Below are 27,425 nucleotides of genomic sequence, written 5' to 3'. Positions count from 1 at the left end.
TTTGATTTGTCAATCGCTTATAAGATAATAGGTATAAGGATAAACATAGTTATGAATACAAGAAATGAGTACATATAAGAAAAATAAAAGAAACAAAAGGACAGGGACAGTAGGCACTTTGGTGCACTTATGCACGCCCCCTACAGACCTCTTAGGAAAGGGGTGAGGTCAATAGTAGAAAGTCTAAGGTTAAAGTTTTTGGGGTTTGGGGAAGAAACCACAGAGTCAGGTAGAGTTTTCCAGACATTGACCACTCTGTTGCTGAAGTCGTATTTCCTGCAATCAAGTTTGGTGTGGTTAGCCTTGAGTTTGTATCTATTATTTGCTCTTGTATTGTTATCGTTGAAGCTGAAGTATTCGTTGACAGGTAGGACATTGCAATATATGATTTTATATATTATACTTAGATTGGACCGAAGACGGTGTAGTTCTAAGTTTTCTAGGTCTAGAATTTCAAGTCTGGTGGCATAAGGTATTCTGCAACAAGTAGAGGAGTGTAGAACTCTTCTTGTGAAATATTTCTGGACTTTCTCAACTGTGTTAATATCAGATATGTAATGTGGGTTCCAGACTGATGAGCTTTATTGGTCTGGCAACTGTTTTGTAACAACCATAATTGTGGGAGCGCCATCACTTGAGACTTTCAAGATGAGATTGGACTGCCATTTGTTATAAATGGTGTAGGGTCTCCTGCTTGGATGTGGGGTTGGACTAGATGACCTATAAGGTCCCTTCCAACTCTGATTATCTGTTATCTGTTATAATTAAGTCCATAATTATGGTTGTGTGTTGTGAGGCTGTTAAGGGTCATTATATGACTATGCCCAATTTTATAACCATTTTTGCAGCAATTGTTAAGCAAATACTGTGCTCATAAAGCAAACACATCAGTTGTATGTTGGGGAAAGTTTTTGGCCATGAAAATGCCCATTTCTGACAAAAATGTCATAAATTGTGTTCACATGACTGCAGGACACTGCAAATGGCCTTAAATGCAGGCTGAATGCCGAGAGCCCAAAATGCGGTCATGTGACTGGGAGCAGAACTTCAAATTTGGATCCTAAGTACCTTTCTCAGGGCCCTTTGTAACTGTCCTCTGAACAGTCACTAAGCAACCAGTCATAAGTTGAGTCCTTTCAAGCTGGGTTGACTCAGCTCTGTAGCTGCCATCTCTGTCTGTTATTACAGTGATGGACAAGAGGAACCAGGTTGGAAAAAAATTGGGAAGATTTAAATCCTCCCCAAAAATACAGCCAAAGCTGCTCTGCATACAGAGACGAAGGCGGTGTTTCTCAACTTAGCACCACTGAAAAATGTGTGGACTTGAACTCCCAGAATTCTCCATCCAGTCATGAGTAGGGAATTCTGGGAATTGAAGTCCACACATCTTCAAATGGCTAAGGTTGAAGAACACTGGGCTAAGAAAAATGCATTCCCACTGATTCTTATTGGCCACTGTCATCCCTGTCATAACCAGGCATATTCCATTGCCCTGCCTACCATCTGTATTTTCCCAGTGAGTCTGCACTGATTTTCCTATTAGTTTACTGAATTGGCTTTTAATCCCTATAATGAAAAGACAGAGCAATGTATTCTACATTTGTTTCTCATGTTTTCTTTTTATTAATGTGAAACTCTTATTATGACCACATTCAAATACCAGAGCAAGGAAGGGCATCTCTTCAGTCTGCTTTCCAGAAGAATTATTCTGTTCATGTTGTAATAGGCTTGGGTGGCACAAAATATGAGCAAATATTATATTCTTTGCTTTGTTATTCAATTGATAGAATCTTCTGTTCCACTTCAGTTGTCCCCTCCCACACTTCCCTTTTCAATCTGGATGTCTTAAACTCTCCCTCCCTCTCTCCCTCTCTCCCTCCCTTTCTCTTATGCTGGAGCTGTTCAAACACACTGGTGTATACACACTCGCTGAATATGTAGATATGAACTGGAGACAATTTGTATCTGTTTAATGATAGACATCTTTTTTCTGATTGCTTTGTATACATTTTTCTTTCAGTAGGTCTCAGTTTGTACTTTGCATTGTCAAATTAAAAGTAGGGGATGGTATGTTGAAAAACTATTGTTTGCACAAAAATGGAAGGACATTTCAATTCCTACTATGGACAAATGGTTGTAGAAGTTGATGGAGTTGACTGAAATGGCAAAATTGACTATTTTGATTAAAGAAAAGAACATAAGTACTTTTGTTTCCACATGGAAGCCACTTCTGAATTTCGTGCTTGATGTGGAAAAGGATATAATTTTGATTTTGGGTTTTACCAAGTAGATTGATAGATCTTTACAGAAATGGCTTGTTCATATTATTTTGAAGAAGCAAAAAGTTGTGATTTGATGTTAATGCCGTTCTATTGAAACAGAGAGTTGAAAGTCAATGATTCTTTTTCTTTTATCTTTCCTCACTTCTCTTCCCCCTCTTCCCTGCTACTGCTTTTCTATTTACTTTTCTATTTTCTATTTTACAATGTTTTATAACTCAATAAAAAATGTTAAACTAGAAAACTATTAGGTAAATCAGTGTTTCGTAACCTCTGCAACTTTCAGATGCATGGTGCCAACTTGGGGGAATCTGTGAAATTGAAATCCACACATCTGAAAGTTGCTAACCTGAGAAATACTGAGGCAAGTCAAAGAGAGGTACACAATTTGATGATTTCCACTTTAGATTAGATTAACAGACTTGGAAGTGACTTTGTAGGTCATCTAGTCCAACCCTCGCCCAAGCAGGAGACCCTACACCCATTCCTGACAAATGGCAGTCCAATCTCTTCTTGAAAGCTTCCCATGATGAAGCTCCCACAACTTCCAAAGGCAAAGCTGTTCCATTGGTTAACTATTCTAACTGTTCGAAAATTTCTCCTTATTTCTAGGTTGAATCTTTCCTTGACCAGTTTCCATCCATTATTCCTTGTCTGGCCTTCAAATGCCTTAGAACAGCACTCACCAACCAGTGGGCCGTGTCCCACTGGTGGTCCATGAAAAATTTTGGTGGTCCACAGAGAAATATCACCCCCAGAGCACCCACCAAAGCAATTAATCCAGGCTGTGCAGGAACACAAGGCTGTGCCGCCCACATGGCCCGTGGGAACCCTCCCCGCCCCCTCACTCCTTACCTGGCAAACTTGCCTGCTAAGTTGCTATTTTTCCTTTTTCCGACCATCAGCTGTTCTGCTGTGCTGGGAGATTTAGATTAGCTTGAAAGCAGGAAATCACTGGATTTCTTGCTTTCTAGCTAATCTTTAGATTTTCGGCTCTGCTTTTAAGCAGAGCCGAACCTCCCTTAGGACTGAAGGTTCTATTATTCAGTTGCAGACTCAGAAAGCCGATGGCAGAAACACAGATCTAAGTAAATCTGTGATTCTGTGAGCAACTCAATCTGCCTGCCTGATTTTGGATAAAAGTTGCTCTATTTAAAAAAAAATTCAATATTTACATACATGGTGTGTTGTGAGTTAATTGTGTGAGTTTTCTTGCTAGCAAATTTTTGCTTGCTTGCTAGCAAATTTTATGTGACAGGCTCAGATAGCCGATCTCACAGATCTCTGAATGAATCTGTGATTCTGGAAGCAACTCAATCTGTCTGCCTGCTTTGCCTGATTTTGGGTAAAAGTTGCTCTTTTTTATATAAAAAGAAATCAATATTTATATAAATATTTATATTTACATACAAGCCATGCCCACAGTCACATGACCACCAAGCCACACCCACAAATTAGGCCATGCCCAAATAACAGGTTAAGAAATTTGAACCCCACCCCTGCCTCTGTGTATTTGTGTGTGTGTGTGTGTGTGTGTGAGAGAGAGAGAGAGAGAGAGAGAGAGGTTAGATCAGATCTCTCTCTCCCTCTCCCTCCTTCCTTCCCCCCCCTCTCTCTCTCCCACCAATGTCAGCAAGCCACCAGTCACAATTCATATTAGTGGTCCCCTGGATTTAAAATTATGAGTTTGGTGGTCCCTGAGGTCCAAAAGGTTGGCAACCCCTGCCTTAGAAAATAGTTTGACCCTTCCTTTCTTAATTTGGAGTATATTGTCACTCTTAGTCAGTATGGCATGGGGATATGAGGATTATAGGCTAAAATATTTGGAGAATACCAGTTGTTTTATCCCCTTTTGTAGACAGGTTAGTTTTTTTTAGAAGGGAATTTCTATTTTGTTTGTCATCAAAGTAGACTTCAAGTGTTTCACATCCCTCTCAATCTGGAGAGGCTGATTCATTCCACTGGAAAATTGACCTGAATTTGAAGGGCTTTCAAAGCCTCCCAATGCAGCCTCCTCAGTGTACAGGATTCCACCTCTAGTTTATTGAAATTGAGGCACAAATTCATATTTACATACTCAGACTTGATGTTTGCACAGCTGCTTCGTGTCAAGCAAAGGTTTATTTGGCAGTAACAGCAAAATGCAGATTCTACTTTCAAATGCCTGAGATGTCAATTTAAGCAAAGGCTGCTGGCGAGAGTGCTTATGCACCCTTACTCAGCCTTCTTTCCTCTACATCTTCCCAATCAGGCAGATAATTAATAATAATAAAATAATAATAAAATAATAATAATAAAATAATAATTACTAATAATAAAATAATAATAATTACTAATAATAATAATTACTAATAATAATAATAATTACTAATAATAATAATAATTACTAATAATAATAATAATAATAATAATAATAATAATAATAATAATAATAATAATAATAATAATAATAATAATAATAATAATAATAATAATAATAATAATAATAATAGCAGCAACAGCAGGAGCAGCAACCACAACAGTTCCTAGGTCCTTGGTTAGGACTCGAGCTGTTGAGCTACCAACCAAACCCAACGGCTGTGAATCTCACCAAATAACAATAACAACAACAACAACAATAATTTCAATGAATCTGCAGGGCAAACATAGTGGGAAAGACCGGGTTATGAGCTTCCCCCGAGGCGTTTTGGGCTCAGAACAAGAAGACTTGTGTTCAACAGCAACAAGATTTCGTTTGGTCCGGACGCTTTTAATGGAGGGTGAAATACAATCTCCTTCCGGCAGGATGTCTTGCCCTGGAGACTGCAGAGGAGCCCAACCGATGGCCGCCGCGGCCTCTTTAAGCGCCTTGACAGGTGCTGCTCCGAGGAGGGGGGGAAAACCCGGACGGAGCCCGCCTATTGGTCGTTGGAAGGCGAAGGGGATGATGTCATCGCACAGGGCCCGATGTCATTGGCGGAAAGAAGAAGCGTTGCCCCCCCTCCTCCCCCCACCCTTGATGGCGATCTTGCGATCGCCGTGGAGGGGGTTGCTCAGCTGTGGCGGACCCGGGAGTCGCCTTCCGTGCGAAAGTGGGCGCTACACTTCCGGGCCTCCCCCGTCGCCTCACGCTGCTCTCCCGAGGGGGCGAGCGGGGAGAGGCAAGGTAGGTTTGAAGCCCCCGAGCGAGGCGTAGGGCGGTGGGTCAGGGGGGAAAAAAACCCACCACGTTTTCTTGGGCTTGTCTTCCGGGGCTGGGTTGGCCATTCGGTGGCATCGGGTGGCTTCGGTTATTCCTGCCTGCAGAAATAGGGAGGGTCACCTTCGGCCGCCCCAGAAAAAGCTTCGCTTGCAAGCCCTCCTTCGGATGTGGAGCCGCTATGCAGAGAGACCGGAGCAGGGGGAATCCCGTGTCATCCCGTTTACACGTTCCCTTGGTTCTGCAGCATGGGCCGATCCTGGATCTATTATGTGCCATCAAGTCGGGTTTTTTGACTCCACCAACCACATAGGTAGATCTTCCGACGTTGCACCCGTGGCTATCCACTTTGCTGTTGGTCACCCTCTTTTTCCTTCCACCTCTCTCAATAGTGCAGCCTTCTCCGGCGGCGATCCAGGTCCTCATATAATGTCCCCGACGTAGGATCATTTGAACCTGGTCATAGTGTGCCTCCAGCGAGAACTCTGGGTTGATTTGTTCAATGATCCGTTAGATTCTGAAGGTAAGTCCTGCTAAACTCATAATTGCCTTTCTAAGGAAGTGGGCATCAGCTGATGTGGGTATTGTGGTGTGGTGGCTTGCAGCTATATTTTCAACAATAGGGGACCAGCTTGTAACACATGTTTTCCACAACCTGGGGTCTTAGGTGTGCTTGCTTATAACCTTCATCAGCATGGCCAACAGAATAGCTATTGGTTATGTAGGCTGAGGAATGGTGGGAGTTGTAGTCCAATGCTTGTGGAGGGTGTCTGTCTAGGAAGGTAGATTTGATGCCATCTGCTGGAGATTAGGATACCCCATACTTACAGCAGCTTTAATATTTCTGGTATCTCTTGGTCATTCAGATTTTTGCAGTTTACTTTAAATGGTTAGAAGTTTAATAATTTGTTAAATAATGAGATTCATCATCTAGTCAGTTTGGGAATCTGAGGTTTTTTTTAGATCAAGCAGCTTGATCTGGCTGTTACTGGCTGCATCCAGTATGTATGACTTTTATATTTGTGATTGGTGTCTGCCTAAAATGTGTTTTGAGCTGTTGAATGGTGTCTGCCTAAAATGTGTTTTGAGCTGTTGAATTAGGTTTCTATATACCTCTGATGCTACAGGGAAATGGTAGAAGTCCAAGGCCAAACCTCATTCAAAAGTGCAATGCGTATTTGTTAGATTTTGGATACTACCAGATTGAGTGAGTCTTTTTTTCTTGACGTGACTTACTAATTTATATATAAATTAGATCTGTTATTTGTGGTTTATCAGTTTATATGACTTGAAAGTAGCTTACTTTATATTTGTGAACATGCTTATGTGGGCATTATATCCTGGGTAATTGGGATTAACACAGCTCCTGTTTTTCCGATTCTTTTGGCACACAAAGCTTAGGTTTCTCCAATCCCAATCATGAGAATATAGAGAGAACAATGTTGGAGGTGCACAGAAACCATATTCTTTGTCAGAGCAACTACCTGACAGCTAAATGGCTCTTGGAAGGGAGATTATCCACTTACTTTCCAAAAATGCCTTTAGTGTTCCAATATCCAAGGGGCTGCCATAAAGAAGAAGGGGTCAATTTATTCTCCAAAGCACCTGAAGGCAGGACAAGAAGCAATGGATGGAAACTAATCAAGGAGAGAAGCAACATAGAACTAAGGAGGAATTTCCTGACAGAACAATTCATCAGTGGAATAGTTGCCTTCAGAATTTTTGGGTGCCCCATCACTTGGCTTTTTAAAGAAGATATTGGACAGTCTTTTGTCCAGAATGGTATAGGATCTCTTGTTTGAGTAGGAGATTGGACTAGAAGACCTCTAAGGTTCCTTCCAGCTCTGTTATTCTGTTATATAGGAAGGTTTTCAGTTTAATAATGAGTAATAGTGGCAACTAAAAAGCTCAATGTCTATTTACTACATAGAGTAGTCTTCAGTTCTGGGAAATGTAGCCCACATTTCAAAATCATACAGAACCCCTCTGAATGTAAATCAGTAATAACAATAATGCCCTTCATAAAGATGTTTAGTGCCTTAGGGATGCTTGACTAGATGAGCACAAGTATGTGTTAGCAAATTCTTCTTTTTCATGTGTTCCCAAGCAAGATTTCTTTCCTTGTGGTTTCCAGGTAGGCATGAGTAGCTCTTTCTTTTTTCTGTCTTCCTCCTTTCTTACTTAATATTGTGAGGTAGAGGAGCAGTTGAGATATTGGACTAAGATTAGAGAAACTGAGGCTGAAAGGTACCTTCAGGTGTGGAGATTGAGTGGTTGACTTTGGGTCTCTCCAATCTCTAAGCTACCTTGTGGAGTAATTTGGGGGAAATTGAATATATGGCTAGGTATGCAACCTTGAGTTCCTGGGGGGAAAGATGGAATATACATGTAACAAATAAATGAAAATTGTTTGATCTTGTCCAGTTGTTTGCAATATATCTCCTTATAGCCTGAAATTTTTAAATCCCAACTTCTTGTGGTTAAGGTTTGGATTGTTACCCTGCGCATCAAGAATACAGATGTGGAGGTTATGCAGAATAATCTTGAACCCAAGTTGCTGTATGTCCATTGCCTAGGAGTCTCTTGCTCCATCAGTTTCTCAAATACTCTTGTTGGTCTCACAACCCTTCCTCTTTCTTCCAGTCTTGTTCCTGGCCTGAAAGTGGCTTTTTCCAGGATGAAAGTCCCACCTGCTCTGCTCTTCTTCCTCTTACTATTCCATTGGATGCCAAGCTCTGGTAGTTCCCAGCAAGATACCTGCCAGACCTGTCGGAGTCTTGTTGACAATTTCAATAAGGTAGGAGGCTAGAAAATGGACCGGGTGTATGTGATCATGATTAATGCTCCCTTCCCCCAGTCTCAGAAGAGGGGAGGGAAGTGCGCTGGAACAAATGCTGCTGAGAGACGTATGGAGATTGTAGAGGATGTGGGGCAGAAAGCAGTAATGGAGAGGGTCGGTTTCTTTTTTCTTTTTACATTTTTTAAACTTTATTTAACATTAAGACATTTAAAACAAACAAACAAACAAATATATATACATATATACATTTTGCAGCATGTGTTGAGCAATGGTTACACATTTTTTCCCCTAACGTTGACGTGATCTGCCTTGTTACAGTCCCTTCTTTGTTCTTTTAATGCTTTAATTTCACAAAATACTTTATGATTGAACGCATGTCTCCCATAGTTTCATAACTTATCCAGTTATCAGGTATTGCCTTTTCTTTAACCACTCATACCAACAATTCCATGTTTTATAGTAATCATTATCTTGGTTATTTTTCAGTAATTTAGTTAGGCTATCCATCTCTGCGCACTCGTGATTTTTTTTTTAATAACCATCTCTGAGGGGGTAGTAGGCAATTTCCAATTTTGTGCATAGCTTATTCTGGCTGCTGTTACAATGTACAAGCTTAAATATTGCTGTTTTTCCCCATTTTTGAGTCTTATCATACGTAGCAAGAAGGTTTTGGGTTCAAATTTTACATCTTATTTATGTTTAATATCCAATTTCTAATGTTTCTCCAAAACTTCTGAGCACATGGGCACGTCCACCACATGCGATAGTATGTTTCTTGGACATGGGTCGGTTTCTATTGCATGGGGTTGAGGGCTGCTGGGATGGGATGGAGCGGGAAGATCAGCTCTGGCTTTGCTGTGAGGCTTGTCCTGCCTTCTCAGGGTCTGGAGCGGACACAGCGAGAGAACTTCGGGGGCGGGAACACCGCCTGGGAAGAAGAGAAGCTTGCCAAATACGCCAACAGGTGATTTGAAGGCTGGGCTGCAACAGGCCATTGGTGAGATGCTGATACTGCAGACCTCAGGCCCTATCTGTATCCTTGTTGGGAAGTAGCAATCTCTTACTAGCATCCTGATCACATAAAATCCAACGAGATGGGCCTTGGCACCCCAGACCAAGTCTCTTTTTTAAAAAACAAAAACAAAAAAAACAAGGCTATGATAACTTAGATAATTGCTTGATTTTAAATATTATTGTGGACATTCTGACAATAACCCAGTTGCCAGAATCTTTATTTTAGTTGGAGACCGAACCATAGTGTACAGGTGGACTTCAACTCCCAGAGTTCCTCAGCCAGCATGGGAGTTGAAGTCCCTGTGTCTTAAAGTTGCCAAGGTTGGGAAGCCTTGTCTTGCAGGAGAAGACAGTTTTAGTGAGGAGAAACTGAACAGAAGTCATTAGGTCTAGTCTATCAGCCAAGAAAGGTACATTTTTTTCAAGGGTCCATTAAAAAAAATGTTTCTGCAAGAGTCAATTGAGTTCCTCTCCTTTGTCATCAAGATACTTTCCTGGGTCTTTTACATTATTATTTTTTTTTAACAAAATGTTCATAGAACTTTCTTTTTTTTACCGTTAATAACAATAACCAACGAGGAAAGAAATGTATGCACATCCATGTTGTTCTGAAGTATGGACAGCAAGATGGGTGGCACATAAATTTTAACAAACAGATGCAGGAACTCAATTCCAGCATTTTATTTATTTGCATCATTTGAGCTCTGACTCTAAAAAATCCACAATTTGGGTGAGGATATTCAGTAATTTATTTTTGAGCTGTTCGTTCGGTCTTCATCCTTATTGTACACCAGAGCAGTTCTCAATATTGAGTTTATAATAAGGTCAATGCTTATAAAAACAAGCTTTCACTCTAGAGGGGTTTTCATTAGAGGACAACTTTTAAGGGCTCTTGAGTCTTGGTAGCACTTGATCTATTTCATGTCTGTACAGGTAGTCCTCAGCTTATGACCATACTTGAGCTCAAAATTTTACCCCATTTTACAACCTTTTGTCAGTGTTCCAGAAAACCTCCCTTCCAACAAATAACTCAAAGACAGACATTCTCTCCAAAGTTCTTTTTATTAGAGTAGTAAACTGGCACATCTGGGGAATCCTGAATGTGAAAGCTCCAGGTTTCCTTGCAATAGGTAAAAAATTACAAAGCCACCCCCTGTATCCCTCATGGCATCACACATGCCCCAATCACCACCCATCCCAGCTTGAGACGTCCCCTCACCCAGGTGCAGAAATAACATGACCTTGACTTAGAAGAAGAATGTTGTTATGTCTAACCACATACACTCCAAAAAAATTCCCCCTCCCATTTCTCCAGGCTCAAGAATGAGCCAGTGTGGAAGCGTCTGGTGCTAATATGGCTTTCAAAGCTGGTACCTTTCTTGCTCCAGTTGCTAAGTGAATCACTACAGTTATTAAATTAGTTGTTAAATGAACCACTGCAGTTGTTAAATTAGTAAAAACAGTTGTTAAGTGAATCTGGCTTTCCCATTGTCTTTGCTTGTCAGAAGTTTGCAAAAGGTGATCGATCACATGACCCCTGGACCCAGCAACCGTCATAAATATGAAACAGTTGCCAAGCATCTGAATTTTGATCATGTGACCAAATGCTGCAATGGTAGTAAGTGAAAAAGTGTGAAAAACGGTAATTAATCACTTTTTTCAGTGCCATTGTAACTTCAAACAGTCACTAAACGAATGGTAGTAAGTCAAGGGCTATCTATATATTTATATATATGTATTTCTCTGCTTTAGGAGTTTTCCGGCCCTTCTCCGCGGGGAAAAAGCTCATCTATATTTAATTCTGAGTGCAGAGTTCTGCCTTTTTAGATTCAGAATGCAGACAGCACAAGTCATTTATTTTTCTCCTTGAGAGATGAATAGGAAAATAAATAAATAAAGCAAGTACCGGTAATAATGTCAAGGAAATTTGGAGTGATTAAATTTTTCATTTTAGATCAGAAATGGGGGATCTTTCCAAATAATATTGGACAACGGTTGCCAACACTCCATTATGATTTTGAATTCTGGCAGGGATTGTCACTTCAGTGGACCATTAAGGATTTGCATTAGCTAATCACGACATGTATGGGTGGAATGAAAAATTACTTTTTCTCCCTTAAGGGATAGTTAAGCCTGTTATTTCATTAAAAATATCAGACCGTTTGGGGATAGCTCAAAGAGTTATATGTAAAGAATGAGCAAGTTTTAAATTCAGCACATTAATGGGGTGTTGTCCTCGCTTAGCTCAAATGAAACGTCAGCGAACCTAAGATTTATCTCCATGTAAACATATATGTATGGTTGTATAGTGATAAATCATGTGGTAGGATATAGATGGAGCTCAGTCATCTCCAAATTTATACCCTCCAGTATTTACTAGAATTCCTAGATAGGAAGAGCATAGGAAGGACTGAGGTAGCTGGTTAGGAATTACAGGAGTTCTTCTAACAGTTTTGGAAAAATGGTATTGAGCTATGTTAATAGATTCAATTGTACCAGTGCAGGTTGATTTCATTTCAGACTTAAGTTGAAAAATGAGCATACAGCTAGGATGTATTTTTTTCTCTGTGATGTCATCATTAATCAGCTGGGATGTTTTCTACATAGATACATAATCAAATCTGGAATTGTTCGTGTGCCCTTCTTTGTGATAGTCCCCATGCCTCCTCTATGGATAGACCAAGTTTGTTATCCTTAAGTTTACTCCATTTTAATTATCCATTGTGTGAGTTTTGGTTTTGGTGACCTTGAAAGCTTACATTAAAACAATAAAGATACATTACATTATTTTATCCTTTTTTTTCTTCATACAGTAGATCTGCAGTGAGAAGTGATTGCTGCAACAGTTAAGGTTAAGGCCCCCGTCTTGACAAACACCTTTCATGTTTGTTCCATGGTTTCACAGCTGTTGCTCACAGTATCCCCAGAGTCACTTGCTTATTATCATTTTGCCAACTCCTAACTTGACTCTTGGGAGGAAGGAAAAGCCTTAGGGACTGGCTGCTTGCCGAAAGAACATCTGGATGAAATTTTGAGAAAGAATACGGTTTATTTAAGGTTCCTGTGTGAAAGGTCAATAGGGAGATTTCTGAATGGACAAAAGATATCTTAGAGCACTGTTTTTCAAATTTGGCAGCTTGAAGATGGATGGACTTCAACTCCCAGAATTCCCCAGCCAGCTTTCCTGACTGGGGAATTCTGGGATTTGAAGTCCACCCATCTTCAGGCTGCCAAAGTTGAATAACACTGGCTTAGAGGGATAACAGAGGGCTGTTTTGATCAAGCAGGCAGGGCAGACTTTCTAGGACAGAACTCTGCCTTGACTTGTCCAACTCCCTCAATTCTCATGCTGTCTCTTTCTCCCCTCCCAGTGAGACACGTCTGTTGGAAGTATTGGAAAGTGTGTGTTCTACATCAGATTTTGCCTGCCACCAGCTGCTGGAGCAAAGCGAAGACCACGTAGAACATTGGTGGTTCCATGAGTGAGTTAAAAAGAGGAAGGCTGGGGAATTACAGGATGCTTTAACTTACTTGGTTAAAGAAGAAGCCCATTCTGGAGGCTTATTTACCACAGATCGTACCAGTATTCTCTTACGTTAGCAGGAGGAAAACTCAAGCTATGAGATTGAATGGAGGAACTTCAATGATCCGTATCATTCAGTAGGCAAAGTTAAATAAAAAGCATTCAGAGACCAAATACCTGCTTTACCTTTCATAAGGTCCTAGTTCAATTCCCAGCATCTCCAGGTAGGCCAGGAAACTGCAAGTACCACCACTAGTCAGGGCAGACAATCTTGTGTTATATGGGCCAATGAGCTGACTTTGTATCTTGTGTCCCTCTCCTGCCCAAATACTGTATGGCTGTTTCATTCTTGGGAGTTGTGCAGAGCTTGTATCCTTGACAAATTGCAGCAGTGGAATGAGGAGTAGCAAAAAACAGAAGATGTTTGTTTTTTTTCCTTAGGCAGCAGCAGCACCCAGACTTTTTCCAATGGCTGTGCATGGATACCCTGAAATTATGCTGCCCACCTGGCATGTACGGCCCTGATTGCCAGAGTGAGTATTTCTAAGGCATCTGGGGTTTATTGGAGAGGATGTTCCAACAATCTTTGTGCATCTCTGACCATTAGCTGTTATGTGGATCCTCCAGAACCTGGCTGAAGCAAAGATTCCAGTTATTCTCCCTGATTTTAATTTCTTAGGAGTATATATTTCCAAAGGCTTTCTGCTGATTCTATAGCACAGAGGTCTCCAAACTTAGCAACTTTAAGACTTGTGGACTTCAACCCCCAGAATTCCTCAGCCAGCATAGCTTGTTGCCAAAGTTGCCAAGTTTGAGGACCCCTGCTATAGCCCGACAGCATTTCTCTTGGCTACCTGGCTGCAGATGAAGAGAGTTCCAACATTTTTAGAAGGCAGCAGATGGGGGAAAGGATCATGAAAGTCTAATAAACATCCGAGATGGCTTGTTTTTAGAATAGAGTAGAGTTTAGAGTAGAGTAGAGTAGAGTAGAGTAGAGAATAGAATAGAATAGAATAGAATAGAATAGAATGAATAGAATAGAATGAATAGAATAGAATAGAATAGAAGAATAGAATAGAATGGAATGAATGGAATAGAATAGAATAGAATAGAATAGAATAGAATAGAATAGAATAATAGAATAGAATAAACTCCTTTATTGGCCAAGTGTGATTGGACACACAAGGAATTTGTCTTGGTGCAAATGCTCTCAGCGTACATAAAAGAAAAGATACATTCGTCAAGAGTCAAGAATCATCAGGTACAACATTTAATGATAGTCACAGGGTACAATAAGCAATCAAATCATACTAGGAAACAGTCAATATAAATCGTAAGGATACAAGAGACAAAGTTACAGTCATACAGTCACAAGTGGGAGGGGATGGGCGATAAGGAGTGATAAGAAGATTAACAGTAATAGTGCAGACTTTGTAATAGTTGAACAGTGTTGACGGAATTATTTGTTTAGCAGAGTGATGGCTTTCGGGAAAAAACTGTTCTTGTGTCTAGTTCTTCTGGTGTGCAGTGCTCTATCGCGTCATTTTGAGGGAAGGAGTTGAAACAGTTTATGTCCGGGATGTGAGGGGTCTGTAAATATTTTCACAGCCCTCTTTTTGACTCATGCAGTATACAGGTCCTCGATTGAAGGCAAGTTGGTAGTAATTGTTTTTTCTGCAGCCTAATTACTCTCTGAAGTCTGTGTCTGTCCTGTTGGGTTGCAGAACCAAACCAGACAATTATAGAGGTGCAGATGACAGACTGAATAATTCCTCTGTATAACTCTATCACCATTTTAATACCAGATAGTCCTTATTTAGCAAGCGTAACCGACCAGCACATCTGATATTAAGTGAAGCAGTTGCTAAAGTTGGAAAATAATATGACTGCAACTGCTTTCCTTTTCCCCATTCCTCCCCTGTTTGGCTTAATTATCTCTGCCCTAAAGAAGGGAATTCATATTTGCATTTACATTAATTGGATAGGAAGTGATTACAAGCAGCCACACAATGAGGAATACATATTGAAAGCAATACGGATGGCAGTCATGAACGTGCTTACACAGACAGTCCGGTTATTCCTCATTGTGTGCCCGCTTACTTTCTTGCAATCCCTTTCTTTGCAAGACTGAAGTCTTTTAAAGTTAAAGCAAGTTCTTAACCTTTGCAAAATGTAGGTATCTGGAACGGGGAGAAGAGATGGAGTGAGTTAGGAAATCTGAGCGCTGCAGAGTAGAGCCAAGCGACATGTCGGTTTCCACATCTGATTTCCATCTCTCTGCAGCCTGCCCTGGGGGTACCGAGAAGCCTTGCAGTGGATACGGGCAGTGTGATGGTGAAGGAACACGTGGAGGCACCGGTCTTTGCATGTGTCAGACTGGCTACGGTGGTCCCTTTTGTTCAGAGTGTGGAGATGGCTACTATGAAGCTGCTCGCAATGACAGCCACCTGGTATGTGCGGGTACGTAGAGTGTTTGTGCTGGGCTGGGCTGGGGAAGGTTGGGGGATTGTCATTTCTGTAACCTCTTCCCAAGGCAAAGTTAGTAATAACTGTAGTTTTATGTGGCAGGTTGGCTGGAAGGCATGCAGCTGGTTTACTTCGGCCATGTATTGCTTTTTCTTCTCAAGCTTTCCACCTCACCTCAGTTGTAAACTGTGTTCCTTTTCACCCAATTCTCTCTCCCACCCAGAGTGCTACCGGGCCTGTGGGCGCTGTTCAGGCCCCGAGGATACCAGCTGTCTGCGCTGCAAGAGAGGCTGGATGCTGCACAACCAACGTTGCATCGGTGAGCCTGTGGCCCTGAAATAGTTTGAAGTTGGTGATGTTTGAAAAGGCAGAATTAATTAATTAATTAACCTATTTATTTATTTATTTTATTTTATTTTTGTCAATTGCTTACAAGATAATAGGTGTAAGTATAAACATAGTTAGGAATACATGAAATGGATACATATAAGAAAAATAAAAAGAAACAATGGGACAGGGACGGTAGGCATGTTGGTGCGCTTATGCACGCCCCCTACAGACCTCTTAGGAAAGGGGTGAGGTCGATAGTAGACAGTCTAAGGTTAAAGTTTTAGGGGTTTGGGGAAGAGACTACAGAGTCGGGTAGAGTCTTCCAGACATTGACCACTCTGTTGCTGAAGTCGTATTTCCTGCAATCAAATTTGGTGAGATTAACCTTGAGTTTGTATCTGTTGTGTGCTCTTGTGTTGTTATGGTTGAAGCTGAAGTATTCATTGACAGGTAGGACATTGCAATGTATGATTTTATATTCCTTCAAAGACCTGCTTCTTCTGGATAGGGTACGGGTAGTCCTCGATTTAATGACCGGTGATGTCATAAGTGACCGTTCAAAATTACAACACACCCTCTAAAAGGTGTTTACAAGCCGGTTGCTCCCACCCCCTGCAGACACATGACTGAATTTTGGGCACTTAGCAACTGGCCAGCACTGATGGCTGTTTGCTGTGTTCCGCAGTCATGTGACCATGGTTTATGACGTTTTTGCTGAAAATGTTCCATGGTGAACAAAGGGCACGCTTAACAACTGTCCCACTTGCTTAATGACTGCTGCAAAACAAAATGATCACAAAATTGAGTCAGATAACAGATAATCAGAGTTGGACCAGACCTTGTAGGTCATCTAGTCCAACCCCCTGCCCAAGCAGGAGACCCTGCACCATTTCTGACAGATGGGAGTCCAATCTCTTCTTGAAAGTCTCAAGTGATGGCGCTCCCACAGCTTCCGAGGGCAAAGCTGTTCCCTTGGTTGATTGTTCTGGGAATTCTGGGAGTTGAAGTCCACAAGTCTTAAAGTTGCCAAGATTGGAGACCCCTGCTCTAGAGTCTATTAGAGTGGGTGACTCTAATAAATGTAATAAATAATAGCAATAGCAACAACAGCAACACAGAAGCTCGAAGGAGAATGTAAAATGCCTCCGTGAGCATAGAGAGAGACGGAAGGAGGGAGAGAAGGTATTCGGCCACCCCCATATCTTGAATCTCTCCGTCTTTCTTACAGACATAGATGAATGTGGCACTGACATGGCACACTGTCGCAACAACCAGTTTTGTGTCAATACCGAAGGCTCCTATGAATGCCAAGGTAAGAGGTGGAAGCTTCCAAAATGGACCGTCTGTTGCTGTGCCCCCCTGTGGGTCTCACGGAAACACATTCAAGAAGTAGAGCTGCTTCTGGAGAAGTAGGTCTTCAGCAGAGGATCTGGTGACTCTGTTCCTATGGGTTGTGCAGCCCTTGGGAAGTTATGCTACGAGTATATATCAACCCTTGTTTGTCTGGTTTGGGCCATGAATCCTAATACAGTGGTGGGATTCAAAAGCGTGGCTTGGTGGGCGTGGTGTGGTTTGGTGGGCGTGGCAGGGGAAGGATACTGCAAAGTCCCCATTCTCTCCCCACTCCAGGGACAAGGTTACTGTAAAATCCCCATTCTCTCCCCAGCCCACTAACCTGCTTTCCAGCTCCGTTCTCCTGTGCAGAGCAACCAAGGAAGATCCAGCTGATCAGCTGGGACTCGGGAGGCAGAGAATAGATGGGGTTGGCAAGGCCAGTCAGAGGTGGTATCTGCTGGTTCTCCAAACCACTCAAAATTTCCACTACCGGTTCTCCAGAACTGGTCAGAGCCTGCTGAAGACCACCTCTGCTAATATATGAAGTTCTTCAGGGAAGCAAAAATGGCATAATCTACCAGCTGAGAACATTATTTTTCCCATCTCCCATAAATAGACATTCTTACCTATTTAGCCAAGTAGGTAGTTTACACCTATAAGAATCACCTTTTTTTTTTTAAAAAAAGCAGGAAATAGTGGATGCTTCACGCTAGGCTTACTGTGTTTATGTGTGCGTGTGTATGTGCCTTTGAGTTAGTTTCTGACTCTTGGCGATTGCCTGGACCAAACCCTGCAGGTTTTTGGGCGAGGTTTTTTTTTGGAAGGGATTTGCCCTTGCCTCTTCTTTCTTCCTGGGGCCGGGAGAGAAGGACTGGCTCAAGATCACCTACCTCAGGGATGTCAAGTTCAAGGCTCGCGAGCCAGATCCGGCCCATGCGGTGCTTAAATCTGTCCCGCGGGGGCCAGCCTGGAAACAGCAAAGGACTGGCCCACGGTGCTTCGGCCCAGCCCGGCCCGACCGGGCGCTGATCTACAACCTGATGGCGGCTGGCAGCGTGCTGGAGGAGGCCATGGCAGCCGAAAACGGAGCTCGGGAAGGCACCCCTCCCGAGGTCTGTTTTGGGCTGCTATGGCCTCCTCCAGCACATGCTCCATATAGCACGCTCCTCTACAGGTGCTCCCAACACGAGTGACATTGAGCTGCCCAGGCCCACCCTAAGGTCAAACACAACCCTGATGCAGCCCTCAATGAAATCGAGTTTGACACCCCTGACCTAGCTGGCTTTGCATCCAGGGAGGGGCTACAATTCACAGTCTCCTAGTTTCTAACCGGATGCCTTAACTGCTACACCAAACTGGCTATGGTTTATACACAACCAACGTTCTAATATTTTTCCCTTACCTTTTCATTCAGCCAGCCACCCAGCTTTCCTTACCCCTAAGGGGATCAATGCCTATATGCCCATCTCTTCATTTCGCTCTCTTAATTTCTCTCCAGATTGTGCCAAAGCTTGTATTGGCTGCATGGGCGCTGGGCCTTCTCGCTGCAAGAAATGCAACAAGGGCTATCAGAGAGATGGTGTCAAATGCCTTGGTAAGTTCAGCTCTCACCCCTTTCTGTGCTAGAGTTCTTATGAGGCGCTCTCAGAGTTTGGTTGTTTTCATGCTGACGTTTCATTAGCAATAGCAATAGCGCTTAAGATTTATATATCACTTCGTAGGACTGTACAGCAGAATGTCTATGGAGATTCTCAGTCCTCCAGGCCATGGTTGTCCCAAAGGTGGTTTTTTTCAAGAGGCAACTGGGCTTCCTGGTTTTTCTTTGAAAACATTTCTCTTCTCATCCAAGGAGCTTCTTCAGCTCTGACTGGATGGTGGGGTATGGGAGGATTTATACTCCTTGCGGACAGCTCATCATTTGCATTTTCCAGTCTACAACAAAGTCCTTCCAAGAGTTCCAAGAAGGCTCCATACCCATTTGCACTACTCAGGCAGCCCTGACAACACAGTTAAACCTCCAGGTGGCCTCAACCACTCACTAAAAGGATGCAAATGACCAGCTGTCTGCAAGGAGTATAAATCCTTCCATTCCCCACCAATCAGGGGTGGGATTCTACCAGTTCACACCTATTGGCTAGAACCGGTTGTTAACATTCTAAGCAGTTCGGAGAACTGGTTGTTAGAAGAAATTACTGGCCTAATCCTGTAAGGAAAGCAGGAAGGAAACATTCTGGTGTTGCTTACAGAACCTGCCTCTCCGTTAACCCTTATTACATTCTTGGCAGGACTAGACTTCCTGTCTCAGGAACGTCTCTGGAGTATTTTTCCCCTCCTTTGCTGGTACTTTGCTTGTGTGGAGTGACCATTCAAAGTTACAATGGCCCTGAAAAAAGTGACTTATGACCCTTTTTCACACTTACGACTGTTGCAGCATCCCCACAGTCATGAGAGGCCAGGCGTGCCTCGATGTGAGTGATATTGAGTTGGCCACCCCCAGCCAATAACATGACAAGCCATGTCCACCCAGTCACATGACCACCAAGCCACGCCCATCAACTAAGCCACGCCCACCCAGAACCCATTGATAACCATTTTGAATCCCACCCCTGCCCACCATCCAGTCAGAGCCGAAGAAGCTTCTTGGATGAGAAGTGAAACCTCTTCAAAGAAAGTCCAGTTAGCTCTTGAAAAAAAAAGCACCTTTGGACTTGATAGCAGAGTTTCCCCAACGTTTCTGGCTTTGCAGGCCGGCAGTGGCGGGGGGAGAGGGGATGGTTCTGTGCGAGGAGTGGTCAAGCACATGCACGCGCAGCTCCATTTGCACAAGCAGCAGGCACAAATGGAGCACGCACGCAGAACTGAAGCACGCACGCCCAGGCTCGCCCACCGCTCGTGCCGGTGGGGGTGCGCGTGAACACATAACGTTCACCTCCCATTTCTGTGGCCTGGTTCCCAACAGCTCAAGGCCCAGGGGTTGGGGACCCCTCCTTTACAGCCTTCTCCAAGCAGGTTACAGAGTCAGCCTACGTCCCCCAACAATCTGAGTCTTCTTTTTACCGACCTCGGAAGGATGTAAGGCTGAGACAACCTTGAGCCGGTTGGGATCGAACTCCTGGCAGTGGGCAGAGTCAGTCTGCAGTACTGCATTTCTAACCATTGTGCCAACACGGCTCCTACCCAGTTTCATTACCCAAACTAGGTCACATCCTCAGTGCTGTTGGGGTGTGTGTGTGTGTGTGGAGTCACTCTCCATTTATATTCTAGTGGCTTGCCCTGTCAGTATTGATGGGGGGTGGACTTAGAGGTTCTTTTGTTGGTTTACTGTTTACTGTTGGCTTGTCTAGCAGTTCCTTGACTGAATGTTCCTATTCTTGCATAACTGGGAGGCAGCCAATCTTCTGGGCAGCCTAGAGTAGTTCTCTAAAGCTACAGTGCTTTCTTCCTGCCAGCAGGCCTGTTAAAAGTAGCAGGGACTCCTTTAATTTTAACTTTGGGAGTTGCCGAATTGTTGCAGTCTTGTTTTCCTTGGACTGCAGATATTGCTGTGGTGGTTGGCTGTATCCCCGGAAAAGACTCTAAATTGGCCCCGATCCTGTTACCCTTTCTTAAGGTCCTAAAATCATAGCTGTGTTCTCATGCTTGAGATGCTGACTGTGTTAAGGGCCCCGTTGCCCGGTTGTATTGCTAACTGGCCAAGTAAGTTAGTTTAGCTTATTGATTAGCCCATAGGCCATATCAAAATACACAAGAGTTCCAAACACAAATTGTTAATAAAATCCTATAAAAAACAATTTAAAATGAAATTGGAGCTAACTGGCCAAGTAGCTTGCTCCTATCTGTGTATAATCTGGATGTTTTTAGTGTTTTAAAATGTTTTTAGCATTTTTGATTATAATGTGTTTTCTTGAATTGTATGCCTCCAAGAGTCATTGACTGAAATGGGCAGTTATAGAAAAGAAAGAAAGGAAGGAAGGAAGGAAGGAAGGAAGGAAGGAAGGAAGGAAGGGAGGGAGGGAGGAGGGAGGGAGGAGGAAGGAAGGAAGGAAGGAAGGAAGGAAGGAAGGAAGGAAGGAAGGAAGGAAGGAAGGAAGGAAGGAAGGAAGGAAGGAAGGAAGGAAGGAAGGAAGGAAGGGACTGTGGCAGTTATAATTATTGCCAAGCAATGCCTGAAAATCCCTCGCCTGTGATTGCATTAAAGTTCATATAATTAAGTGGCCGAAGTCACAAAATCCATATAGGAATGCCAAAAATCTCATGTAAAATTGTCAGAAGATTTCAGTCTTTTTCCACAAGAGTTCTGACCGGTGGGATTTTGCAGGATCTGTTTGCTTTCATTAAGGAGTTCCCAGATTCATTTGCTGAAGGCGTCACAGCTGTGAAAGAGTTACCACTGAAGTGGGGTCGAAAGGGTAATCTGAGATGTTGTGCTTTGCAGGTATGCAGCCCAGCCAAAAGGAGGCTTAGGAATAGAAGAGTTCCAGAAAAAAATTGTAGGAAAACTGTGGGGTTTTGGATAGAACATTTCAAGGAATGAACCATAGAGTTAAATAAAGAGGCGGATCATAGTTGGCTATCTGTTAAGGGTAATCCTCGACTTACAACAGTTCATTTAGTGACCGATCAAAGTTACAATGGCACTGAAAAGTGATTTATGACCATTTTTCACACTTACAACCATTGCAGCATCATGATCCAAATTTGGCCGTGGGGCAACTGACTCACATTTATGTCCTGGGGTCATGTGATCACCTTTTACGAGTTTTTTGACAAGCAGAAGTCAAAGGGGAAGCCAGATTCACTTACCAACCTTGTTACTAACTGAACAACTGCAATCATTCACTTAACAACTGTGTCAAGAAAGATCGTAAAGTGGGGCCAAGTTCATGTAACAACTGTCTCGCTTAGCGACAGAAATTTTGGGCTTCAATTGTGGTCATAAGTCCAGGACTACCTGTATATTGTCCTGGCTTTTCAGCACTCTGATACACTGTGTCTTTTCTCCCAATAGTAAATCCAAATGCAACAAACTAATGGAAGGAGAGGCCTGAGAGCCAAGCTTGTGTAAGATGTAGCCTAATGCATATAAAATATGCAAACATCATCTTGTTGATTTGCTAGGCAACAAACTTTTTTCCTCTCGTTTGGAGCAAAGCCCGAATTTAGATTTGTCCTTGGACGCTTGAAATCTGCTGAATCAAGGTCGGGAAAAGTAAGGATTTACTGGCTTAGAAATGGGCGAGGCGCAGCAGTTGAGCAGATGACACAGCAAAGAGCTCAGAAAGCGTAGCTGCTGCACTTGGGGATAAAAATGGGAGATAGGAAAGGGACGAGTTTTTAGCCAATATTGTTTATGGTTCTTTGACATTCTTATCGCTCCCCTTCCTCGTCAGACGTGGACGAATGTGCAGGTGAAGTGGAGGAGCTGGTGTGTACGGTAGCCAACGAGGTTTGTGAGAACACAGAGGGCAGCTATCGCTGTGTTTGCGCTGAGGGACATCTACGCAAAGAGGGGATCTGTGTGGAAGACAAGCCCCCAGGTAAAAGTCAGCAGGGGCATTTTATTTTTACTTGTTTATCTATAACCAGCCTTTATTATTTTTTACAAAGAAGGTGGCAGATATATCTAATATTCCTTCTTCCTGCTGTTTTCCCCACAACAGCCCTGTGAGGTAGGTTGGGTTGAGAGAGAGGGACTGACCCAAAGTCACCCAACAGGCTATTGTGCCTCAGGTGGGACTAGCACTCAGTCTCCTGGGGATTGGCCCAAAGTCACCCAGAAGACTATCATGCCTCAGGCGGGACTAGAACTCACAGTCTCCTGGGGATTGGCCCAAAGTCACCCAGAAGACTATCATGCGTCAGGCGGGACTAGAACTCACAGTCTCCTGGGGATTGGCACAAAGTCACCCAGAAGACTATCATGCCTCAGGCGGGACTAGAACTCACAGTCTCCTGGGATTGGCCCAAAGTCACCCAGAAGACTATCATGCGTCAGGCGGGACTAGAACTCACAGTCTCCTGGGGAATTGGCCCAAAGTCACCCAGAAGACTATCATGCCTCAGGCGGGACTAGAACTCACAGTCTCCTGGGGATTGGCCCAAAGTCACCCAGAAGACTATCATGCCTCAGGCGGGACTAGAACTCACAGTCTCCTGGGGATTGGCACAAAGTCACTCTGCTGGCTTTCATGCCTAAAATGGGACTAGAAGTCCCAGTCGCCCAGTTTCTAGCCAGGTGCCTTAACCACTAGATCACTTTGGCATCTTTGACACCTCACAGGTTTTTGCTATGGGGTAACCATAATTCTGTCTAGGATCAGCTTTGGGATCCATCTTCTTTGTTATTCTCTGGCTCCCTGTATTCTGTAGACCTTTCCTCACAAACGGGCCCTTTTAGGAATAGTTATTGAATTAAATTCTTTATTGTCATTGTACGTATATACACAGTATATATACTATGAAATTCACATAACACCCAGAGACCAGACCCAACTCGTACACACACATGACAATCCCCAAACACCCTCCAGCCCCCACCCTCCAAAATTCCCTGCCTCCTAAAAACACACAAAGATCCACACAACAGACCAAGTAATATTGTCCAACAACTCATATAATTAGGGTCTATAATTGAGTTAAACACAATCCCAATCGGAGTGATATTCCAAGTCAGACACAAATTTGGAGTAAAAGAATTGTGAAATCGTTCTTTTCTCTACCACTTAAATATATTTCTGAATCGAACTGAGGTTCAGTCTTTACACACTGGGCAGGGGAAGGGCAAACCTAGACTAATATTTCTCAACCTTGGCAACTTTCAACTCCCAGAATTCCCCAGCCAGCCTTGGCGAGGTTGAGAAACACTTGACCTAGACCCGTGATGGCGAACCTATGGCATGTGTGCCACAGGTGGCACACAGAGCCATTTGTACGGGCATGCGAGCCCCAGCCAAACTTACCTGCACTGCGCATGCGCACACCTCCCAGCTGATTTTCGGCCTGTTTGAGGCATTTTTTGCCCTCACGGAGACTCATGGCAAGACTCTGCAGCTTTTGGAGCTGAAAAACAGGTTTTTCAGCCTCCAAAGGCTGCAGAGGCTTCCCTTGAGCTCCTGGGAGGCGAAAACAGCCTCCCCTGGGCTTCAGAGGCCCTCCGGAGGCTGAAAACGGGCACTTCTGGTATTTCTGGAAAGCCCATTTTTCGGCCTCCCGAGGCTGCAGAGTCTTCCCTCTAGCCTCAGGGAGGGCTAAAAGGGCCTCAAAACGGGCCAAAATCAGCTGGCAGGCACGAGCATGTGCAGTACAGGTAAGGGGCAGGGAGGTTGCGCGCGCATGCGCATGGGGGCAGGGTGCATTGCATTGTGGGTGCCAGTAAGCATGCGCTATTGCATGCGCACTTTCGGCACACCACAACAAAAAGATTCGCCATCACTGACCTAGACAGTCAAGCTGCTCCAGAGGTTAAAAACTAACCGCCCTTTGCCTTTGCTGAGGGCCTCTTTGTTGCCTTGCAGATGCTCCTGAGAAAGGATTCTTTGACGACATTACAGACGACGAAGTGGTTGTGCTGCAGCAGATGTTCTTCGGGGCTATCATCTGCGCGCTGGCCACCTTAGCTGCCAAAGGAGACATGGTCTTCACGGCCATTTTCATAGGTGCGGTGGCCGCGATGGCCGGCTACTGGATGTCGGAGCGTAGTGACCGCGTTCTCGATGGCTTTATGAAAGGGAGATAGGACTTAGGCAGGGATCACTCCCTTCTGCTTCCTGCCTCGGAGAGTCAGCTAGTTGGGGGTGGGGGGGCAGGAATACCTCGACCCCAACCCTTTCCCCCTTACCTTAGCAGGTTTGAAACCTAGAGGTGGAATATACAACCTGCATCCCCATCTGGGCTAGAGGAAGCCTTGACTTTCTGAAGATATGCTGGAGAGACAAATAGGAGCCAGGAAATCATGTGTGCTCTGCAGGCCTGTCACTCAGCCGGTCCTGCCAGGTATTAGAAGGGACTGAGTTACCCCTTAGGGAAGTTTAAGGTTCAGATGAAACCGCTCCTATTATCGTCCAGCTGACCCACTCTCTCTATGCATGTTGGATGATCCTGGAAAAGTTCATCCCAATAAGCTATGATCTCTCCCACTTGGGGCTGCCAAGGCGAACTGGAGAAAAAGCTCAGCTCTTTGGGTCTGTGCTGGTATGGGGTGGTTCCCTGCTGGCTCTTTGGGAATCTGGCCCAAGAGTTGACCTGCACATCGCATTGAAGGAAGTGAGAAATGGTGGCAATACATTTTTAGAGTATTCTGCTTCAGGTAGGATTCAGTGTTTGGGCTGATCCCTGATCTCAAAATCACCCTTGTATTGAATCAATCAGTATCCTAAGAGAAGAGCATAATATAAATTTAATAAATAATAATATATACACTTATTTGTGTGGTCAGAAGTGGTACATTTCAAAAAAAAAATTTTTTTTTTTCCTCATCTGTATAATATATGGACTTGCTCTTATGCTGCCGGTTGGCAGCTTGGAAGGCAAAGGAAGTTGAAAGAGGCCTGCATGTCCACTTTTTTCGCTTTGCAATTCTGTATCTCAGGAAAAATAAATGTCTCTGTCTAAATCCACATGGTTCTCACTGTTGCGTGCTCTCTCTTTCACGTGCCACAGGTTCTTCTTTTTTTTTTCCTACCAGACTTGTACACACAAGGTTCGAATCTTTCAATTTCACTTCAGCCTTCACGTTAAAAGACTTTTGGGAGAAGGCTTCGAGAAATCACTGAAAATGTTCCTCTCTCCCTCTCTCTCTCTCTCTGTTGTCCACAACCAAATTTGCCTTCTCCAATTTTTTGTGGGTCTTTTTGCATGCAAGAAAGTTTGATCCTTGGACTACCGGACAGGAATGAGTGGAATTTCACCTGAGAAAGCTTCAATCCTCTCCTAAGCTTAACTTGTTTGCTTGCTTGTGCTTGTAGGCCACTCACTTCCTTATTAACTCTGGATGGCTTAGAGAAATAACAGGAAAATGGCTCAACAACAGCTAAAGCAAACCATAGAATGTTATTTTAGAACAAATATTTAAACTGTTGTTAAGAATCAGAACAATTACAAGCCCGGAATAAACAGGTATTTGGCCTATGGTAAGAAACCTCTCCTAAGCTGTAATGCTAAGGAGACTTGTTTCCATTTAAAACGCAGTTTGTTCCGCAGTGTGACCCTTTTCACAGAGAATCAATCAATCAGCTGGAAGGGAGGTTTTCTAGTCCAACGCCCTGATCAAGCAGGAGTCAAACAGCCTGCGGGCTGGATGCGGCCCTGCCCCCGCCCAGTTTAGCAAAGGGGGAAAAAGTCCCGATACATCACGTGACGCCGCCGTGACATGAGTTTGACACTCCTGCTATAGTCTACCATTTCCAACAGGTGGCTGTCCAGTCTTAAAAACCTCCAGTGGTGAAGCCCCTACAACTTCTGAAGGCAAAGCTGTTGCACTGGTTAATTGTCCTCACTGTTAGGAAGTTTCATCTTAATTCTGGGTTGCTTCACTCCTTGATTAGAATAATGGGATGGAGTGATAGAGTTGGAAGCAGTGGTGGTATTCAGCGGGTTCTGAACAGTTCTGGAGAACCGGTAGCGGAAATTTTGAGTAGTTCGGAGAACCGGCAAATGCCACCTCTGACTGGAGGTTTTACAGTCTCCTTCCCCTGCCATACCCCACCAAGCCACGCCCACAGAACCGGTAGTAAAAACATTTGAATCCCACCACTGGTTGGAAGGGGCCTTGGAGGTCTTCTAGTCCAAACTCCTCCTCAGGCAGGAAATCCTATACAATTTCAGGCAAGTGGCTGTTCAGTCTCTTCTTAAAAACCTCCAGTGATGAAGCAGCCACTATTTCTGAAGGCAAGCTGTTCCCCTGGTTAATTGTCCCAGGTTGCTTCTCTCCTTGATTAGTTTCCATCCATTGTTTCTTGTCCTGCCTCCTGGTGCTTTGGAGAACAGGTTGATCACCTCTTCTTTGTGGCAGCCTTTCAGATGCTGGAATACTGCTATCCTGTGCCCCCTAGTCCTTTTCTCTAGACTAGCCATACCCAAATCCTGCAACCGTTCTTCATATGTTTTAGTCTCCAGGCCTTTAATCATCTTAATTGCTCTTCTTTGCACTTTTTCCAAAGCCTCAACATTTTTTTTTTGTAATGCGGTGACCAAAACTGGATGCTGTATTCCAGGTGTGGCCTGACTAAGGCTTTATCAAGCGGTACTTAATAGAAAAATATGAAGTATTTTTAAATATGTAAACATCTCATGCAAAATAATAAAGCATTGAAAGTGCTCCATTGTTGATCTAAGTGGCTGGGCGGGCTATTTAAGAAAGCAACTAACGGCATGTCAGCATGAGATTTGGGAGAGGTCTGTTACAATTTCTGAAGTATTTTCAAGTGTCACCTTACTGAGAGACCATAAAATAATTTAACCTTGAGGTTACCAGCATTTATAGTTATGTGAAAAAGAAAGTAC

The 27,425-nt window shown here is 43.4% G+C and overlaps 1 protein-coding gene across 4 annotated transcripts; it reads left to right on the top strand.

Annotated features, from left to right (window-relative positions):
- The first annotated feature begins 5,269 nt into the window (after positions 1–5,269).
- Positions 5,270–25,522, top strand: CRELD1 (CRELD disulfide isomerase 1). Of its 4 annotated transcripts, none has more exons than XM_026682644.2 (12): positions 5,270–5,424; positions 5,855–5,980; positions 8,101–8,254; positions 9,139–9,221; positions 12,643–12,753; positions 13,236–13,327; positions 15,078–15,254; positions 15,484–15,579; positions 16,819–16,902; positions 18,424–18,519; positions 22,316–22,462; positions 24,440–25,522. In XM_026682644.2, exons 3-12 carry the CDS (start codon positions 8,135–8,137, stop codon positions 24,658–24,660), a joined length of 1,227 nt encoding a protein of 408 aa, XP_026538429.2. In that variant the 5' UTR covers positions 5,270–5,424; positions 5,855–5,980; positions 8,101–8,134; the 3' UTR covers positions 24,661–25,522. The 4 variants fall into 4 exon arrangements, with proteins under 4 accessions (XP_026538429.2, XP_026538430.2, XP_087810571.1 ...); XM_026682645.2 differs by having other exon boundaries at positions 5,850–5,980; XM_087954445.1 differs by lacking the exon at positions 12,643–12,753.
- The last annotated feature ends 1,903 nt before the right edge of the window (positions 25,523–27,425 follow it).

The sequence above is a fragment of the Notechis scutatus genome, chromosome 2 (assembly GCF_049901735.1).
Source record: "Notechis scutatus isolate UNSWTSFEM ecotype Mainland chromosome 2, rNotScu1.2, whole genome shotgun sequence".
In the NCBI taxonomy this organism is placed as follows: Eukaryota; Metazoa; Chordata; class Lepidosauria; order Squamata; family Elapidae; genus Notechis; species Notechis scutatus.
The sequence above is the reverse complement of the archived record's forward strand: the minus strand, read 5'-3'. Positions and strand labels throughout refer to the sequence as shown.

What these genes read in the sequence shown, in the direction of transcription:
- CRELD1 (XM_026682644.2), top strand. Translation starts at nt 8,135, where the DNA reads ATGAAAGTCCCACCTGCTCTGCTCTTCTTCCTCTTACTATTCCATTGG. An exon ending in GAACATTGGTGGTTCCATGA is followed by an intron (nt 12,754 to 13,235) that starts GTGAGTTAAAAA and finishes TTTTTTCCTTAG; the next exon opens with GCAGCAGCAGCACCCAGACT. An exon ending in TGTGGAAGACAAGCCCCCAG is followed by an intron (nt 22,463 to 24,439) that starts GTAAAAGTCAGC and finishes GTTGCCTTGCAG; the next exon opens with ATGCTCCTGAGAAAGGATTC.